General features: G+C 27.4%; 2 protein-coding genes across 5 annotated transcripts; one reads left to right on the plus strand and one right to left on the minus strand.

Annotated features, from left to right (window-relative positions):
- Positions 1-4,992: 4,992 nt before the first annotated feature.
- On the minus strand, positions 4,993-14,483 carry LOC145188887 (ras-related protein Rab-38-like). 3 transcript variants are annotated; one of them, XM_090087406.1, is made up of 8 exons: positions 14,346-14,444; positions 13,610-13,645; positions 13,156-13,307; positions 11,426-11,504; positions 11,209-11,237; positions 7,553-7,705; positions 6,637-6,780; positions 4,993-5,877 (listed from the first exon to the last, which is right to left on the minus strand). In XM_090087406.1, exons 3-8 carry the CDS (start codon positions 13,270-13,272, stop codon positions 5,743-5,745), a joined length of 657 nt encoding a protein of 218 aa, XP_089943532.1. In that variant the 5' UTR covers positions 13,273-13,307; positions 13,610-13,645; positions 14,346-14,444; the 3' UTR covers positions 4,993-5,742. The 3 variants fall into 3 exon arrangements, with proteins under 3 accessions (XP_089943532.1, XP_089943529.1, XP_089943531.1); XM_090087403.1 differs by lacking the exon at positions 13,610-13,645 and having other exon boundaries at positions 14,346-14,483; XM_090087405.1 differs by lacking the exon at positions 13,610-13,645 and having other exon boundaries at positions 14,341-14,477.
- Positions 14,484-14,735: 252 nt separating this feature from the next.
- On the plus strand, positions 14,736-20,712 carry LOC145188875 (alcohol dehydrogenase class-3-like). 2 transcript variants are annotated; one of them, XM_090087401.1, is made up of 9 exons: positions 14,736-14,946; positions 16,813-17,056; positions 17,251-17,338; positions 17,527-17,659; positions 17,963-18,049; positions 18,382-18,573; positions 18,684-18,888; positions 19,962-20,100; positions 20,539-20,712. In XM_090087401.1, the coding sequence occupies exons 1-9, from the start codon at positions 14,908-14,910 to the stop codon at positions 20,561-20,563; spliced, it is 1,152 nt and encodes a 383-aa protein (XP_089943527.1). In that variant the 5' UTR covers positions 14,736-14,907; the 3' UTR covers positions 20,564-20,712. The 2 variants fall into 2 exon arrangements, with proteins under 2 accessions (XP_089943527.1, XP_089943528.1); XM_090087402.1 differs by lacking the exon at positions 14,736-14,946 and adding an exon at positions 15,106-15,271.
- Positions 20,713-20,778: the final 66 nt, after the last annotated feature.

Below are 20,778 nucleotides of genomic sequence, written 5' to 3' on the forward strand. Positions count from 1 at the left end.
CTGTTGGCAGTTGCACCTCAGAGAGTGACTTTAACTAAAAAAATAATGAATGGCCTGTTTTAGATCTTAACATTCTATTTACTGAAATATAATTAACAAAGCATTAGTATAGTATTAGCATACAATTAGCAAAATATGAAGCGGTACATAGAAACAATCAAAGTCCTGACATTTTCGTATAAAGAAAACATTATAAGAAATATAAAATACAAAAGATAAGTAAATGCAATAAGCATTGTTAATTTTTTTTATTTTCCATTTATATTATATATTATAAATTATAGTTATATATGTAAAAATTAATTTTATTTCCTATTTTTGCACAAAATAGATTGTTTATATTTAGTAAATAGTTTTTCTTAATTACCATGGACTAGGTGAATTACCCTCTACAGCAATTTTTGATTAATATTACTTATTATTAATAGCGCAAATTTTACCTTTTTTAAAATATTTTTTAAAGGAAGCTTCAAAGTGATGACATATCAGATATCAGTTTGTATAATCCATAAATATTATGAGCAAAATAATCAGTGACAGACATAACTTCGAGTTATTTAGTATCGTTAACTTGATTTTGTTTGAATTTAACCAATAATACAACATTTTCTGAAAATAAAAGTTGTTTTTTAATTATTGTAAGTATAAAATAATATCACTATATTTCTTATAATGTTTTCTTTATACGAAAATGTCAGGACTTTGATTGTTTCTATGTACCGCTTCATATTTTGCTAATTGTATGCTAATACTATACTAATGCTTTGTTAATTACATTTCAGTAAATAGAATGTTAAGATCTAAAACAGGCCATTCATTATTTTTTTAGTTAAAGTCACTCTCTGAGGTGCAACTGCCAACAGGATTAGACGTCATGCGGCATATGCTATATTTGTAAGAAAATGTAAGCAAACTATACTACATATCACTTCTCAAATAATAGTACAATTAAATATATTAAAATTTTACAGAAACTTCCTGGAAAAAACAGCAAAATAAATGGAGTGGCTTCAACAGCAATACTGGTTTTAAAAATTTGGGTAAAGTGCAACATACCGACAGCTGAAGAATTAAAATCTGTAATTCCTTAGTATTCTAAAAAGCACAATATCATTTTAGATAATTTGCAAGTGCTGGGCTGTGATAGAACTAATGTCAGCTAATGTCAGCATTGAAAACAAGGGTGGTGTTATCAGATTGATTGAGTTAAAAACTCAACAGCTTCTATAATTTGTTTGCTGCATACAAAAGAGCTTACATTCGTTACGCCATATGTTTGAGGAGTTGAATGGACCAACATCTGGTCATAGATGCTATTCAGGCTCTTTTTTTATTTAATATCTACTATAATATTGGAAAGTCCCTTAAAACTTGTGAGATCTTTAAGGTTGTTGATTTTCAACCTTTAAACCATAATGTAGAAATGCCAGAGGTGGACAGAAAAGTGTTCAGTACAGATCAGCTTAACCTTCTTGATATCTGCCAAACTGTACTGATTGGCACTTGTTTTACCAATATGGAGAAATGCAGCTCTAAAAAACTGGTTCACTCTACGCGGCTCACTACTACCAACAGGATCCTCAGATTATATATTTTTATTAGCAATTCCTCGTCGAATTTGGCAACTGTGGCGACATTCATTAAGCGTGTTTATGCCCCTAAATGGTTCATCACTAAAAAGGAGTTTTCTATCCTTCATGGCAGCAAGCATCTTTGCAGCACAATAATCAAATCATGGTATCTGTCTGCTGCATTATGTAAGGTAGTAGACAAAGTTATTCAAAGAAATGCATTCTTTGGTCATCAAGAAAATATCCTTCTGGCAATGATACCAGATAAGTAGCCATATATTTGAGAATTAGGTAAGTGTATACAGAGAGCTAGAGAAGAAAGAAGTATGAAGTTTAATTAAGCAAGTGTGCAGCAGTTCAAAGTTCCTACTCTTAATTCTATGGCAAAGAATACGTAGGAGTTGATTGATTGGAGTAATTCATAGAGGACGGAGCCATCACTAACAATACAGCTCACTGATGAGCAACTGGAAGAGGCAAAAGAGCATCGCATTTAACTAACTGATTTTTTTGGAAAAGCTATCGTGCCACAGGCAAGCTGTAGAATGTTGTATAAAGATTATGACAGCAGTTTATACTTCAGTTTGTGGCGAGGTGAAAAGAGATGGTATGATACGTGTTCTTCTGCAGTTTAGAAAAAATACCCCGATATTTAACACCAAGGCACATTATAACACTTGTTAGTACAATTTTTGCTCTATGTATGTAAATATAACGTAGTATGCACCTGTTTAATTCTAAGACTCCTTTAAAAAAATCTGTTAATAGACAAATAATAATGCATCCTAAAGGAAAGATACTACAAATCATTATTTGGAATAAAAAATTTCAAATATGGAAAACTCTGAAAATTTATGTCTAATTTGGCCAAAAATTGCTGCAGGGTAATTCTTGTTCAATGTTGCTCGTCATAGCCTTATTTTTTTAGTTTTCCTATAGTTAACATAGAAATCAGAGAGAGTAATTGAATTTCTAAAAAAAGTTGATTTCACTCCACCCTAGTATACATATGCAAAACAGATACGGTTTCTTATATTTTAAAAAAAGAAAGGCACAAAAACAGCATGTATTAAAATTAAGCTAACATTTAATTAGTTTTACCCTGATCAATATTGGTTGAATAGTTAATAAATCTGTTGAAATGTTTCATGTGAAAACAAAAAAAGAAAAAAAAAAAAACATTAAGGATAAAACTAAAAGTTATATACGGGGGGTAAAAATCAAAAATTATATGCACTTTAGCCATAACACATATTTAGTACAATCCCACTGCATTCTGCGTATGCGTGATAATAGTTGATACAGTTGTGGTCACATAATCAAAGTTTGAGACTAATAGTACCAGTTATATTTGTGTTGTTTCAGTGTAAATATGGACGCTCCACTATCAGTTTGGACCTAGGAAAAACCAAGAGCCGTCATTTGATTTCTTTAGTTGGAAGGAGTAGCAGGGGCTGAGTACACAGGGACAGTGTACTTCTACGTAGAAGGGTTTATAAGCGGATAGATAAATTTAAATGTGGCCGGACAACCATGATGCTCGAAAAGGGAACAGTACACCATTTAACTTCTACCACTGAAGATTCAGCTAGTTTAACATATGGTCATGGGGATTCGGCGAGTTTCTATTGATGACGTTGGTTATTCTCTGCAGATTAGTCATGTCTCTGACTTTCAAATCATCCATAATGGACTTGGCTTCAATAAAGCTTGCGCGTGATGAGTTCAAAGGTAGCTTACTGAAGACACAAGCGTAAAAGTCTCGAGGAAATTCAAAGCTCATTATTCTGCAGGAAAGGTATTGCTAACTATTTTTTTGACCAAAAATGTACTATACGTAAAGATTACCTGTAACAGGGGCGTACGATCAACAAATTCAAGAAGCGATGATTTACTGGCCAGTAAGCTAAGCCAGTAAGGCCAGTATTCACACCAAACTTTGAAGCTTTTTGTCGAATACAATTTTTTTGCATGACAATGCACGCCCACATACGACTGCTCACCCCATTCAAATCATTAACCAATTAGATTTTAAGGTGCTGGAACACCTTCACTACAGCGCAGATGTGGCCCCTTACGACTATCATATCTTTGGACCGCTTATAAATGGTTTACGAGGTCAGAAATTTTCTACAATTAAGGACAAACCAAAAATATTATTTTTGGCGTGAATATGCAAGCTAGTTGACCAATTGACTAAGTGCGTTGAAAAGTAAGGAGATTATATAGAAAAATGATGTATTTTATATCATTGTCATATACATATATCCTCGTATATATACATATAAATCCTTAAATGTACATACTTACTTTGTGTTTTCTAATGCAACAAGAAATCCAATAAAGGCAGTTTTCCTTTTCGTTGTGTGCATATCTTTAGCATTTTCATTTTTAAGACCAGCTCTCTACCTAGCAATCAAATAAAATCATATATGTATAAACTTTGTAAAAAAGTTATACATACATACATACATGTATATATATATATATATATATATATATATATATATATATATATATATATATATATATATATATATATATATTGTATCCATAAGCAGGACGCAGGACACTTAGCACCTCGTAAATTTTTTTAGATACACTTTGCAACTGTAAGCTCTAAGCGAAAGTTGAAATATTATTTGCTACTAAACATAACTAAAAAAACTAATTATTTAACTCTAAAAATGACAGAGATATGATAAGCCTATAACTATGTTAAACTATGGGATAAACAAGTTGCTGATGATCCCATCGGAAAAGCAATCTCAGACTTCTGAACAGCATTGACTGTAAGCAAATTTTTAGTGCTGCAGGCACCATTGTAACAGTCATCAGACATAACTTGGATTACAGAACTATGGAGATGCTATTATTTTGTCAGTAAGACTACGAGAGAATTTCGGTCAGGGAATGGGACTGTCAATTTCTGTGATTTCTGCAGAGGAGGAACAGGAGGCACAACAAAGTGCAACTGATTAGGCTGATGCTGGGCCGTTCGATTTGAGTGATTTTTTATATAATCCATATAAAACCGTTGCGAAAACTGTACAGGGGCGAAAACTTCAATTTTTAACGATCTTTGAAAATCAAAGTTTCGATTTTGACTTTTGAGATCGAATTGAACATAATCTTTCAAAACCGAAACCCAAACGCTGATGCTTATATATTAGTACAATTTTTTTTTTTTTTTTTTGCATTAATTGATTTTGAGCGAAGTTTTTTACTTCCTGCAATGTTACCGTCAAACAGCAATGAACTTTAATAACTTTCCGTAAAGTGATGCTGAAAAAGATTTTACTTTTGTAAGAGGCAGAAATATTATCGAGCCTAAAAAATTATAAAATAATTTCACGCCTCTAACAATTTTCTACAAGACATATAATACTTAAGAAATCTTGAAGAGTAAAACACATTCAGATAGCTTCTTAAACTTCATGTTGAAATTTCCCGTGCTAAAAATTCTTTTAAAATACATAGGTAATGAAGTTAAGTCCAAAAATTAAATTAAAAAAAATGCAAAAAAGCGCACTTCTGTACCAGATATAAGGATAAATGTTTTTAGATTAAGGACATAAGATGCTGTTATTTACAGCTACTAAAGTTTCACCAACAACAAGAAAATAAGAAAAAAAGTTACGATTTTTAAGCGTTAATCGATTGAAAGCGTTAAACATATGTGCCTAATATAAAATAAAGTTCCAGTAAATATATTAATCTATAACTCTGAGTTAAAACTACAAAAATATTTATAAACTTTTAAAAAAAGTTGACAAAAATATAAAAAATTTCACTCAAGAGTAAAAAAAAAAATTTAAAAAGCATCAAAAATGAAATTATTTTCTTCAAAGTTCAAAATATAATAAAATAAAAACTGTTTTTTTTTAAAAAAAGGAAATTTTACAGGTAACTCTCGTTTCTTTTTTGAAAATTGGCGGATAATAGTGGATATTAGCGAATGTTTCACGAAGAAAGAAAAGAACTTTTGAACTAGCTTTAAACAAACTTCCCTTTAAGGACAAAGAGCATGTTGGGAACCAGTGAGAAAAACGTGACAGTGGCGACACAACGACATGACTTAGCTTAGTGAGTACTGCATTAGTATAACAAACACGAGTTTCACAGCGAACTTATCAAAAGTAAACAACAAGAAAAGAAATATTTAAATATCTTAATTTGAACAACACTGTGATTTTTCTGAGTGTGCTGATTTACTAGGGGGGTTTACTTTCAAGTTGATTTTTTTGTCGCTCTCCTCCGGATCTTCAAAGGACTGCAGGTTATTGGATTTATCATTTTCGAGTACCTAAAAAAATAATAAAACGAGATAAAACGAGAAATTGTTAAATTGTTTACATCTATAGCACGTGATGGACGAGGGAAGGGGAGGGGTTTAAAAAAAAACAAAAAAACAAACGATCAAATGAGTATTAAAGAGCAAGTGATTTTTTTAATTCAGATGGTGAAGCTTAAATCAAATATTAAAAAACATCGATAATATTTTTGGTTTCAGATTCATTAAACAATCACAGGCAATACCCTTAAGTATTTGCTTGTCAATTGCATGACATTTTAATTTAAATGAATAGAAAGTCCTAAAAAATATTATATTGCTGAATGCAAATTATTGATTTAGAGAAAAAATTAACTTTTGTTTGGAGCTTATAAACATCGTATAATGCGAGACATCACAACCCCAAATGCGTATAAATCAACACTTAATCAAGTAATATTAATTGAGATAATATTAATTGATTTATCTTAATCAAGTAATATTAATTGATTTCCTTCTAATAATAATATTCTGCTTTTGTAAAAACTATAATTCTAATAATGGTAGCACAAATAAATGCTTTCCAGAACATAATTAAAATAAAGAAGCTTAAAATGTATATAAATAATAATTCATTTGTAATAATATTATCAGAGCTATAATAATAAATGGAAAATAAAAACGCAATTTAACGTAAAACTGAAACACTGACTATTAAAGTCCTGAAACATAAAACTTCATAAACTTTTTCCAAAATTTTTAAAATCAAAACATCATTTTCATGTTTGAAACCTTTTGCACTAGTGATTCAGCAGCCTTTTCCACATTGATATTTTCCTTAGCACTTGTTTCAAACCAACTGTGGAAACCTTCATCTTTACAGAACTTATCCATTTGCTGTTGATTGTTGACAATACCAACTTTAGGTTGATCACACTAGAAAATCAAAAAAAGAAAAATATTATTACCACTATTGTTATTATTATTGTTAATATTATTGTTGTTGTTGTTGCTGTTACTATTATTATTATCATTATTACTACTATTATTATTATCATCATCATCATTATTATTATTATTATTACTATTATTACTATTATTATTATTATTATTATTATTATTATTATTATTATTATTATTATTATTATTATTATTATTATTATTATTGTTGTTATTATTATTATTGTTATTATTATTATTATTATTATTATTATTATTATTATTATTATTATTATTATTATTATTATTATTATTATTATTATTATTATTATTATTATTACTATTATTATTATTTATATCATTACTTTTATTATTGTCATTATTATTATTATTATTATTATTATTATTATTATTATTATTATTATTATTATTATTATTATTATTATTATTATTATTATTATCATTATCATTATCATTATCATTATCATTATTATTATTATTATTATTATTATTATTATTATTATTATTATCATTATTATTATTATTATTATTATTATTATTATTATTATTATTATTATTATTATTATTATTATTATTATTATTATTATTATTATTATTATTATTATTATTTGCAAATGTGGCTCTATAAAAGAACTACTGTAATAAATGTTTTGATGCTTTTAAGATACCAAAGTCCTTAAGCATTTCTCTTTTTAGTTCAAATAAAAATATTTAAAGTTTTTTTCAATTTCTTTCAAAAAATTTAAACCTTATTTGCTAAAAGTACACATGGAATTGGTTGACCATCTGGTAATTGAACTTTACTGTCTAAATCATGTTTCCATTTGGAAACAGCTTCAAACGTTGTCTGTCGTGTAACATCGAAGACTATCATACAGCCAACAGCTTCTTTATAGTAAACCTTAAATGACACAAATTTAAATTTAAAATATTCTCTTAAGAAAATTAATTTTTTCAATAGCGTTTCTTTGAATAGGGATTGCAGCTAAAGATAAATGTAAGTTAATCTGATTTAAAAAAAGAAAATTTTACATCACCACACACACGCGCACACACATGCGCACGTATGTATATATGTATGTAAATATGACTGTCACCACATATATATGCATCTTAAAACAATTACTTTATTCTAATTGATTATCAATGGTTAAACAAATATAAAAAATAATGCTTTGAGGTTTTTCTTGAAAATCTATTTTTTTGCTATTTTTAAAACACTATTCATAAGAATTTAAATAAAAAATACTTTTTAAAATTTCATTTGAGCATTCAAAAAAAATTCAATTTTGAACAGAAAAACAAGGTGTTTTATAGACACCTTATTTAACAAAAGTACAAATAAAGTGATTGAAAAAAGAAAATGAAAGTTTGTGGTGTAGAAAAAAACTGGGAACTAAGTAGTTGCACTAGCAGTAAAATTTATTTGTAGCATATAAAAAAAGCTGCTAAAATTTTTCACTAAGGGTTCCAGAAAGATTTATATAAAATTTGCACTTACAAGAATTTCTTGTAAAGTAAGTTGTCTGTTTGATATTGTTTAAAATAATAAAAAAGTTAAAAAAAATTTTAAAAACCTTTTTCAATGGTAAACATCAAAGATATTTTTTTAAAACTACATGGAAAGTAAAGAGCCAGTTTTATATTGGGGCATTAATAAACATTAGTACCCTAGCACAAAACTGGCTTTTCACTTACACAACTCTATACCAAAAAAATATAATTTTATTTCAAAAACAAGCAAAATATATATATATGACAAAAGCTCACAATGTTCTGTTATGGAATCAAATGCATTGAATTTCAAGGTACAATGAAATTTTAAGATGTGTTAGCCAATATTTTACTTTCACCTGACTGTTTTTCAATCAATGCTTACAAATATGCCTCAGTATATAAACCTCAAAACAAATGCAAAACCAATAGCAAAGATAGATACAGGCTTTGATCAAGGATTTTAAAAGATCATTATTGCTTTTTTAACACATTTATCTTCAGTCAATTCGCAGCATCCCAACCATAGATTATGTGATGAGACTGGTTTTATCTATATATGGTTAACCATAATATTTAGATCATGTAAATTAATGTCTGATTAATATACAGGCATTATGTAATAATGGGTCTTCTACAAATTAAGACATTTATTAAGAACCAATGGTAATGTTGACTAGGAATAAACCTCTGTATGAAATGATCAAATGTGTTTGTTAATGTTTTGTGCTCTATTTTGAATTTTTTTTTTCAGCCATATTATACTTTAACTTCCCATTAATACCATTATGGGTAAAGAAACAACACTCCTTGGTTATAGATAAAACATAAATGTTGTATCATTGATCACTTGCCATTTTCTTATTCAAAGCTTAAAATTTACATTTCTTTTTCAGTTAGGTAAAAATCAAGAATACAATTTTTTAGGCAAGATATTTGGTATGTACATCATTTATTTGAAAAATAAACTTCTTTTCTCATGAAAATTGAAATTTGAGAAAGTTAGCTGGTCAAAATCTACATCTTTAGTTATCAAAAGATCATATCATTAGGGAAATTTAAACTGCTTTAGCATTAAAAGCTTTAAAGTGCATTAGTGAAAAATTTTACAGATAGTGCTGGTATTAAGATTTTTAATGTTATTTAGTAGATATTCAATAAACTTATGTAAAACAAAAAATGTGTTTTTAAAGCCCAAACTTAAACTCACTGTACAAACAAACAGATTTCAAAATTAAAATATGTGAAATCTCAGTTTTTTTGTTAGATTCACGTGTAACTAAACAAATTAATGTTGAAAAGAAAAAAAAATCTGTATGATCTACAGCCACAAAACTTAACTCTGTGTTTCAGTAAAGAATAAACTCTGTTCAGTTACGCAAAAGAATTTCATTAGAAAAACTATGAAAAAAATGGGCTTTAAATAACAAATCAAAGCCAAATAAATCGCCACTCAATTATTTCCCAAAAAATGAAGGGTAAAAAAATAGATATTTAAAATGTAAAACAATATGCTTGTTTAGTATTTCATGATAGGTAAAATGTTTAGCCTTAGAACAGTGTGAAAATTTTTACTAATGTAACTAAATAAATTAACATTGAAAAGAAAAAAAATCTGCATACATAACATCTAAAGCCATAAAACTTAAGTATATAGAGTTTGGTCAATGCTTATCAAGTGTTGAAATCTTTGAATAAATCTTTGATAAGACTGACATTTACCATTATTTTCCTAAAGCCTTAGAGCAGTGTGAAAGTTTTTTACTAATGTAAGGAAAAACAAATCATAGTCCAACAACTAAATATGAACTTGGAAATGAACAAACATAAAAGTTATATCCTCAATACTCATCTTTTTACAGTTCAAAAAATGTTTAAAAAACATAAATTATAGGAAAAATTCTCTTTAAAGAGTTTTGCCAATTTTTCTTGAACCTCAACAAACTTTGACGAAACAAATTTTCATTTTCTTTCATGTTAAAAAGCAGGAAAATATCAAATAACTTTTCACTCTACTTTAAAATAAAAACTGTAAATAACATTATTTAGTAATATCTTAAAATTTATAACTATATTAACAAAAGCTGCATTTAATTAAGAACACAGAAAGTTATAACCAAATTTCTTGAATAGAATCATGATGAATTATTAATGCTGAGCGCAATTATCTTAAAAAAAAAAATATGTAAGAGAAAATCACATGCTATATGCTTATAATATTTTATGCTAAAAAAATTTTACTAATCTGAGCTTAAGATATTTGATCTTCAGATATATGATCAGTCTAAGCTTCAGATATTTCATATAGCTTGTGTGAGACAAAAGATAATCACTGGTTATCTCATTTTGAATTTTGATTTAAAATCAATTTAACCAAATAAAACATTTTTAGATTAATACTTTAAAATTTATTTAACAGAGTTTTATTTTGAAATTTTAATCTTTTATTTAAAACTTAGTGAAATAAATAAGTTTTAAAATAAACACAAATCTCATTAGATATCTAATGAGATTTTTGTCTTACAATGGCTATACAATATATATTAACATATATTAACATATATTACAATATGCTACTATATATATTACAATAACTACAATATACATTACAACATACTTCAATATATATTGCAGTCACTTATTTTTTGTTTTAAGTAAAAAAACTAATAATATATTTGATATATATAATATTTAAATATATAAAAATAAAAATAATATTTTTGAAGAACTAAATAGACTAAATGTAAAAGTTGACGAAATATTTTACCATGGAATGTATTTTGTTAATACTATGAATTTCTGACAAAAATTGTTGAATTTCTGTTATAAAAATTGGAAGCATATTAACATACTATTTAAACAGAAATACCAAAAATACAAGCCTATTATTCTTCAATCATTCATACTTACCCTAGTCATATTTCCAAATCTTTCTTGACCTAAATAAAAATTTTTTTTTTAGTAAATTTTTTTATTTTTTATTTTTTTATCAAAATGAGCTCAAAACTTTATCAAACTTAAATTATTTTTTTTTAAAATCATTTACTTAATTTAAAAATTTGACTCTGATTAAGAATGTGATGCTTTGATAGGAGTTAAAAAAAGTTTACTAATAATTTTAACTCACCAGCTATATCCCATAGTTGAAGACGAATTAAAGTATTCTCATCCCAATTTAAAACTTTTAATGCAAAATCTACCCCAATCTAACATTTATTAAGGGCTCAACAATAAAGTTGTAACAAAAATTTAAAAAGCCATTCATAGATATTTATAGACACAATTACTAAAAACTCTTTGCTTTTTATAAAAATAGCAATCCCAACTGCTCAAAGAAGTGGTATCAATATTAATAATGGGTTATCTATCTTGTCATACAAATCTATTGATATGTCATTAGTAAAAATCCATATCTAGTCAAAGATACTTGGTAATAGTTAAATTAACTTTAATAAATATGGCGTATATTTAATTAAAATATGAGCAAGTTAAATGTAAATAAAATCCACACAAAAACAAGAGAGTGCAGTCTACATGGGGAGAGTGTTTAAAAAAGGCAGGGTTAGTCTTTCAAAAAATAACTTTTACACCTCACATTTCTTACTAATGGGTCAGTATAAACAACTATGTTTATCAACAACTTACAAACTGTCAATATTTTACTAAACACATTTTCTCTACTAAACCATTATATTATAGAAAGTTATCAGTGTCACCATAAACATGTTTACAAGAACATAATAATAAATATTTTTACATGTTTTAAAAGTTAAATTGGATTTTTTTGTGCTAAATCCATTTACTTATACCGCTCTATCTTTTACACACCCTCATAAACTTGACTTTTTAAATTTTAGTCTATGTATTGTTTTTTATGCACTCTATATTTTGTTTTAAGTATTGTTTTATTTATAAATTTTTTTATAAACTTATTTACTTTTTTCATTCTTATTTTTAAAAATATTTCTTAACAACTTTTGAAAATTAAAAATATAAACAAAAACAAAAAAGGACTTAACTACTTAAAAGATTCATGTCAAGCAACTCTTTGATACTCTCATAACACAAAGTTTATATTATTTGCAATAAGCAAAACACACACACAAAAACAAGAAAGTGCAGTGTGCATAGGAAGTGTTTAAAAAAAGCAGGGGTAGTCTTTCAAAAAATAACTTACATACCTTACATTTCTTACTTCTCTATTTTTAAGATAAACTAAATAGTAGGTCAGTATAAATAACTATGTTTATTAACAACTTATAAAATGTCAATATTGTATTAAACACGTTGTCTCTACTAAACCATTGAATAAAGGCATTGTGCCCTCAGAAATTCTTAGGAATGTTGTTTTATTTTTACATAGAAAGTCTTCAGTGTCACCATAAAACATGTTTACAAGAGAGCTTTGAACATAATAGTAAACACTTTTGCATGTTTTAAAAACAAATTAGATTTTTTACAACAGCTTTGTCTTTTACACACCCTCATAAATTTGAATTTTTAAATTTTAATCTATGTATTGTTTTTTATACACTCTATATTTTATTTTAAGTATTGTTTTATTTATAAATTTTTTTAAAAAATTATTTGTTTACTTATTTTATTCTTCTTTATTTTCAAAAATATTTCTTAATAATTTTTCAAAAGTAAGAATATAAAAGCTAATTATATTATTTCATGACTAGTCAATATTAAAAAGAAAATTTTGATTTAATACATTCGTAAAACAAAAAAACAAAAAAAAAAGATAAAGATTCCAACTAATTAATAGTTTCATATTAAATGCTTCTTTGATACTCTCATAATAACATAAAATTAACATGAATTTCAAAAAAAAAAAAAAAATTAAAAAGATACAGTTGCTCTGTAGTGAACAGAAAAGAAGTTATGTACATATCGTTTAATAATACTTGTTTTACCACTTCCCAGATCTCCAATCACAAGAATTTTATATAAATGCTCTTTTTTTTCCATTTTTGAATTTAAACACAATAGGTTGAACTATATTACTAGAAAAAAAAAAGAATTACTTTAATGCAAAACATTTCTTTTTAAAATTATACTTTACTCGTAACATAAATGTAGGCCTTATAAAAGGGAGAAAGTTTCCAGTGTAGGTCCAGCTCAGCCATTTGAGCTGGACCTACACTGGAAAAAACTCACAAAAGGGTCTCATTGAAAAAAATAAATACATAGAATTAACTTTTAGGGTGGTAATAAAAACTAGCTCTTGACATTTTTTAGATGTATTTCATTTTTTAATACATATGCATACATGTATGAATATAAATATATACTAACAAATACATACCAATCTATATATGTAAATTTGTATGCATGCATATACCTATATAAAAATGCTTGCATATATATCCACATTTGTTAAAATGATATATTCTGAAATTTACTAATGCTTATTATATGCATATATGTTTATAAGGATCTATCTATATATGCATGCATGCATGTATGCATATTTGTATGTGTGTATGTGTGTATGTGTGTATGTGTATGTATGTATATATGTATGTATGTATGTATGTATGCATGTATGTATGTATGTATGTATGTATGTATGTATGTATGTATGTATGTATGTATGTATGTATGTATGTATGTATGTATGTATGTATGTATGTATGTATGTATGGGTGTATGCGTGCATGTGTGTATGTGTGCATGCGTGTATGTGTATTTGTATATGTGTGTATGTGCATTTGTGTATGTTTGTCTGTATGAATGTATGTATGTTTGTATGTATGAATATATGTATGAATATATCTATGAATATATGTATGAATGTGTCTATGTGTGCATGTGTGTGTGCATGTGCATGTGTGTGTGTGTATGTGTGTGTGTGTGTGTGTGTGTGTGTGTGTGTGTATGTGTATGTGTATGTGTATGTGTGTGTGTGTGTGTGTGTGTGCGTGTATACATATCACTAAGTTATAAATGATAAATTTAGTCTGTATTTTGAAGCTTAAACGTAAATATTTAAGTTATTTATAACATAACTTAAGAAATAGAATTTAAGATTAATACTTAACGGTTTTTCATTTTAACTACGGCGTTTCTTTACAATCCATTTAAATTTCTTTCTTCTTTATTAAGTGAGAGGACAGCCTTTTTCAATCCTTTTTCTGTGAAACGTGTTTTTTAAGACAATAATCGTTTCTATTGACGTTGAACGGTTTGAGGGATTTCCCAAGCTACCTTATAGGCGGATTTCCATTTACAATATATTTGACCAATCATACTGCGAGGAAGCCCACCCGCCTTCGTTTAACAAATTTTCAGAAACAGAAATTACACACAAAAAATTATCAGCAAGTTATTACAAAGTTCGCATTTGAAAATCATTAACGACTTAAAATTTAGATATCATAAATACATATAACCGCTTAAAAATCTTAGTTTGTACATTCTTGTTCGTTTTACCACATTTCACTTTCACTTTTACAATAAGATATTCTTTCTGTTGACAAAATTTTGCTGGGTAAATCCCTTGAGTGGCGTGCATGACAAAATTTATGTGGAATCATTCGCGAGTTTCATTACAGCAACACTAAGCCATATAGTTTCATTACACGAAGTAACTACCCACGAAAAATGACCGACACAACAAAAATGACCGACACAACAGGAAAAGTATGTAACTTCTAAAATGTCGACTATTTTAAAAAAAGACAAACTTTTATATCAATCTACTTTTTGTTGTTCCATTTTAAGTTGCATAATTTAAAAACTTAGTCTCACCTTATTTGATTTTGGGAACTCCTAAAATATGATGTTCTTATTTATTTCGGTAGTTTCATTTCCGGTTGTTTAAAGTTAGAGGACGAAATAAATCCTGGAGCACATTTATAAATTGTTTTAATGCTATTTGTTTATTTTTTAAAAAATATATATTTCATTTAAAGTTTGTCAAGAGAAAATTTTCTAGTCATGATTGAAAAGTGTGTCATTAAACCAGGTAAAGTGTTTTGAAGTTTTAATAACCTAGAATGTCTTATTCAGTTCAATAATTTGCCAGTATTGCAGCATTCTTTATTAGCATTTTTTTTTTTTTGTGTGTGTTCATTTAAGATAGCAATAGTTTTAATTAAGCATAACTAATTAAATTTATTTATAAAAAGGTGTTTTATCTTCATTTGAAATTATTGAATTTATTGTAAAAAGTTATTGTTCCTGTCAACTAGTAAATGGTATTAACTACTATGGGCTAACGATTACACATTTTTTTAATGTTATTTCATGTCAAGTACACAAATGAAAGTTAAATTTGAAATTGCCCACAATAAATTGTAGATTTAAAAGATCTTTTTCTTAAAAATAAGATTTCAAAATGTTACAAATCAATTTGAATGTTGATCTGCTCATGCTTGATTGAGTTGTTAAATAAATTCAGGAAAGCTATTTTTTCAAAAGTTAGTAGTCATCAAAATGTCCCTCGCTCAAATTATTCAAAGTTATATTTCTGATTCAAAAGATCAGTAACCTATGATTGCACAAATATTTTTTCTTCTGATTTTTTGTAAAAATTAATCTAAGCGGAGAAGAGTTTTTTATCAAGTAAAAAACCGAATTGTTTTACAATAAGAGACCAACAACTTTAACAGACTATTAAGTAATAATAATAATAATAAAAAATTGTTAAAAATAAGAATTTCTAATGAAAGGTTTAAATCTTAAGACTTTCAACATTTTTTCCAAGCTTTTTCACAGGGTTACAATAATGTCTAAACTGTTCACTCTTGTACTGTGCTAAATAGACTTTTTTGTAATGGCTACAAATAAGTTGAAACATATTAGTTTTACAGCTAAACATACAAGGCTTTATTCAAACATATCTTTAGAACATTTAATAATCTTAGATTAGATAAACATAAGAGTCATTTAGCGTTTTATCACAAGCAGAAGTCTTAGATAAATGCAACAAGGAGAAGACTCAGATGTAGTACTCATAAGTAATTAGCTCTAAGAACGTAAACAATTTCACTTTAAATTCAAAAAATCCTTAGTCTGCAAAGTTTTAGGTGTTTTTCTCAAACATAGCTCTCCTAAATTTATCCAAAATGTCCATCCAATATAAGCAATATGAGCAGATCAGCATCCAACTTATTTGCAGCATTTCAAAGTCAAATTTTTAAGAATAAGCTCACATAAAAAGATAGTATAAAAAATAAAATAAATAAAACTTAGTAAAGAAAGCTTGCAGTTATGAAAAAATGTCAAAAGTTAGATTTTCAATTAGCCATAGAAGTATATTAGTAAAAATCCAAAAACTACATAAGTCATTGAGCTGAAATTTTCAGGATTTGCTTCTCATTAGTATATACCACCTAATAAGTTTTGGTTGGTATATATTAATGAGAAAAATTTGGTTAATTAGATATAGAGTGACCATATTGCATAATGGATTTCACCATGTTTTTTTATAAATATTTTTGCGTATATATAAATGCAAATCTGTATAAAAAAGTCAATGTACATTTGTCAGTATATATGGTGTAGGTCATTATATGCAAGGCAGCTGTTGCATGGGCACCCAATGAAGCATTAAAAATTGAAGAAATAGAGGTTGATCCACCTAAAGCTGGAGAAGTCCGTATTAAAGTTATAGCTACCGGTGTGTGTCACACAGATGCCTATACTCTCAGTGGAGCTGATCCAGAAGGTGTTTTCCCTGTTATACTTGGTCATGAAGGAGGTGGTGTTGTGGAAAGTATTGGAGATGGAGTCACCTCTGTAAAACCTGGTCAGACCCTCTTACTCTTCTCCAAAATTGTTTCTCAACTGTTAATAATTTAAAAATTTGTAAAAGATATACAGTGATACTGTTTTAGAGTTTAGAATTTTTTAGGTTGTGGGTTTCTGATAGAATTCTGATGTTTAGGATGTGGGTTTCTTTGTATCATAATATTCTTAATACTGGTTTATGATTTTGCACAGGTGATCATGTCATTCCATTGTATATTCCACAATGTTACAACTGCAAATTCTGCAAATCAACCAAAACTAATCTCTGCAGCACGGTTAGGTATAGATATGTTTTATTTTGATGCCATTTTGATTATGATGGCAAACATTATATTTTAAATCTGTAAACTTTAGCTTAAAGTAGTCTTGATGGTAAGATAAAGAATTGTTTACAAATTTGATTTCTTGAGTTTGATTTCTTTTCATGATCCGTTCAATTTAATTATTTTTTTATTTTTTATTTTATAGAGCAACACAGGGAAAAGGTTTAATGCCTGATGGGACTCGTAGATTTCGTTGTAAGGGGCAGGAACTTTATCATTTCATGGGTTCAAGTACTTTTACGGAATATACTGTGTGTGCTGAAATTTCAGTTGTGAAAGTAAGAAAATTCTATCATAATTTGAGAAAATTTTAATAGACTATAATTTAGTCATATAATAGATTATATTTAAAAATAGTAATAGATTATATTTTAACTATAATTTGAGAAAATGAGAAAATTTTTTTTTTTAATATGCCATGAGTTTTCTTTATTGGATTATAACTACTTTAAGCTGGTTGTAGAGAAATTAATTAATTAACATAAAAAGTTAATTAGCATAATTCATGGTGATAGTTAATTAGCATAAAGTTGTTAATGAGGAAAGTCTTTTAAACCAATTTGGTAAAAACATTCTTTTAGGTAAATGAGAAAGCTCCATTAGATAAAGTTTGTTTATTAGGATGTGGAATCTCCACTGGTTATGGTGCTCCGATAAACACTGCTAAGGTAGAATGAAATTCTTTTTTTTAATTTTTTTTTTATATTTTGATTTAGCATTCAATAAATGCAAAAGAAACAAAATTACTAAACTGTTCACTTTTTTATTTTCTTTTAATCTTGCTCCAGTTTACTCTAAAATGGTGAAGAAGGCATATCAACATGAATCCAAATATCATGTTACTTGCTGATAATTTTTTTGCTAATAATATTTACATCTGTTTGTAAAATGGTTGATTAAAGATTTTAAGGAATTTTACATTTTAAGGAATTTTTTACTCCATATTTCAATAAGTATTGTTCTAGTTATAATATCTTCAATTGTACAAATAATTCTTCAGGTTGAGCCAGGTTCTACATGTGCTGTTTGGGGTGTAGGATGTGTTGGTCTAGCCACTATAATGGCTTGCAAAGAGCTTGGAGCTTCAAGGATTTTTGCCATTGATATAAATGCTGATAAAGAAAAAGTTGCAAAGCAGTTTGGAGCGACAGATTTTTTAAACCCAAAAGATTTTCACAAACCTTTACAAGAGGTTAAACATTTTTTATACAATTTTATTCTTTGTTTTATGATGATGAAATTAAAATTGATTACTTTTATTTTGGAAAATAAAAGTGGAATATGTTACTTTTATTATGTCAGGTGCTATGTGAGCTCACAGATGGTGGACTAGATTATACCTTTGAATGTGTTGGGAATGTGAGTACCATGCGTGCTGCATTAGAATCTTGTCACAAAGGTTGGGGTGTATCAACCATAATGGGTGTTGCTGCTTCTGGCCAGGAAATCAGTACTAGACCTTTTCAATTGGTAACTGGGCGTGTCTGGAAGGGATCAGCATTTGGGGGTTTGTTTCAAGTATTTTAAAATTATTGAAATACAAAAATAATTGCTTTCAGTTTATCAAAGTTATCTCAATATTTAGTGGTTACTCAAAAATATTCACATGCATAATAGTTTTTTTTATTGCTTTCAGTGTGCAAATAGAATAAAAATTTGAAAACATACAATGAAGTCTGAATGCTGCCTCAGAGTGCCTAAAATTTTTATGGAGTAGCTCATTTAAAAGTATTTTCATACAGATTCTACTCCAATTAACTCAATAATAGTGTCAACAATTTTACCTGAAAATGCAAACATAGATAAAAAGGTATATAGTTTATGAAAGATTATGTCACTCATTTTCCTGGGGTTAGAAAACCTTTTCCATGAATTAACACAATTGAAGAAGGAGTTATTTCTGCTCCTCGTTTTTTGTTGATGCTGAAAGTTGTTGCAAGTGCAATACTTCTCTCTGCACAATCATTTACAACTCTGGGTGATCTAACAACTGTCACTGCTTGTGCGTAAGAATCTGAGTGTTACTTGGCAATATGTATATATGTATATAGATTATACTATCTATTATCTTGCACACAAATTAAATTTCAAAATATTGTGTGCAGCAAAACCGCAAAAGCATGCAAATTTAAAACTTTGTAAAAGATAATATAACAGGAAATTGTAATCTTGAAGGTATACAATAGATACAAAATCTTCATGAAGGATGTTAGTATTCAGATTTAAATTTTTGAAGGGGGAGGAGGGGAGGGATGATTTAATTTTGATTAGAAAATTATTTGGGGGAGGGACTATGCACTAAGTAATAAAAAAAGTGAAGTGCCTCTAAAAAATAACGACATTAAATTTGGTCTATGTATTATTTAAAGTCTTGAAAAACCGTTTTTTATATTTAAGGTATTTTAAAATTCCATTCAAAACATTTAAATTAGTTTATTCAAAAATTTAAGCCATAAGAATAAGCAAAATTTTCGTATCCTTCAAATAGAACAATAGTTATTTTATTTAACATATTCAATTTTATATCATTAACATTTTATGTATAATGTCATTATTCTTATATAAATTTTGAATGCATAGGATGGAAAAGCAAAGATAGTGTTCCTGTTCTTGTTGAGAAGTATATGTCCAAGCTCCTGAAGATTGATGAGTTTATCACTCATCACTTTTCATTGGAACAAGTTAATGATGCTTTTTTGGTGATGAAGGAGGGCTTGTGGTAATTATTTTTGTCATAGTTAAAAGATTTAAAAAAGAATGTTTGATATTTAACAGTAGGTTGTAGTAAATTTAATTTCAATATTCAATATTTAATTTCAAAATTTAGATAAGTAAAAAGAAACGTGAAGAGTTTAATTTAAAAAAGCTGATACCAAAATCGGATACTTTAAAAATATTCTTCAATCAAAATCTTCCATGTTGATTTATCGATTTAAAGATGTTACTATTTATATAGAATACAAATGCCAGAGGCTTTTGCTACTATTTTTGTGCGAACAGCAATTCGGTGCATTCTAATGATCTTGATATTTGTCAAAAAAAAACATTCGAGCTAACGCTCGTGTTTAGCAATTTGTTTGATAATTCGAGCGATAAATCGAATGTTTTACTAGAAGAAAAAAAAACAGTTCTAATAAAAAAAACTTTTATTTTTTAGCATTCGCTCGATTGTGAACATGTAGATCCTGTTCAGCATGCAGTGATGACCGTAATGTTAAACTAGAGCCTTGAACTTTTTACATTATTACGAAAGAAATTTCAAAAATTATAATTTTATTAAAAAAATATTTTTAACGAAAAAAAAAAAAAAACTGAAAAATATTCAAATTTATACGATGGACTTTTTTCTTTCTGATTTTTTTCAATGTGCCAGAAATTTAAAATAAATCATAAAATA

Source organism: Hydra viridissima, unplaced genomic scaffold, assembly GCF_058129835.1.
Source record: "Hydra viridissima isolate aposymbiotic clone 2 unplaced genomic scaffold, HvirCarnegie_v1 scaffold_5, whole genome shotgun sequence".
Lineage (NCBI taxonomy): Eukaryota > Metazoa > Cnidaria > Hydrozoa > Anthoathecata > Hydridae > Hydra > Hydra viridissima.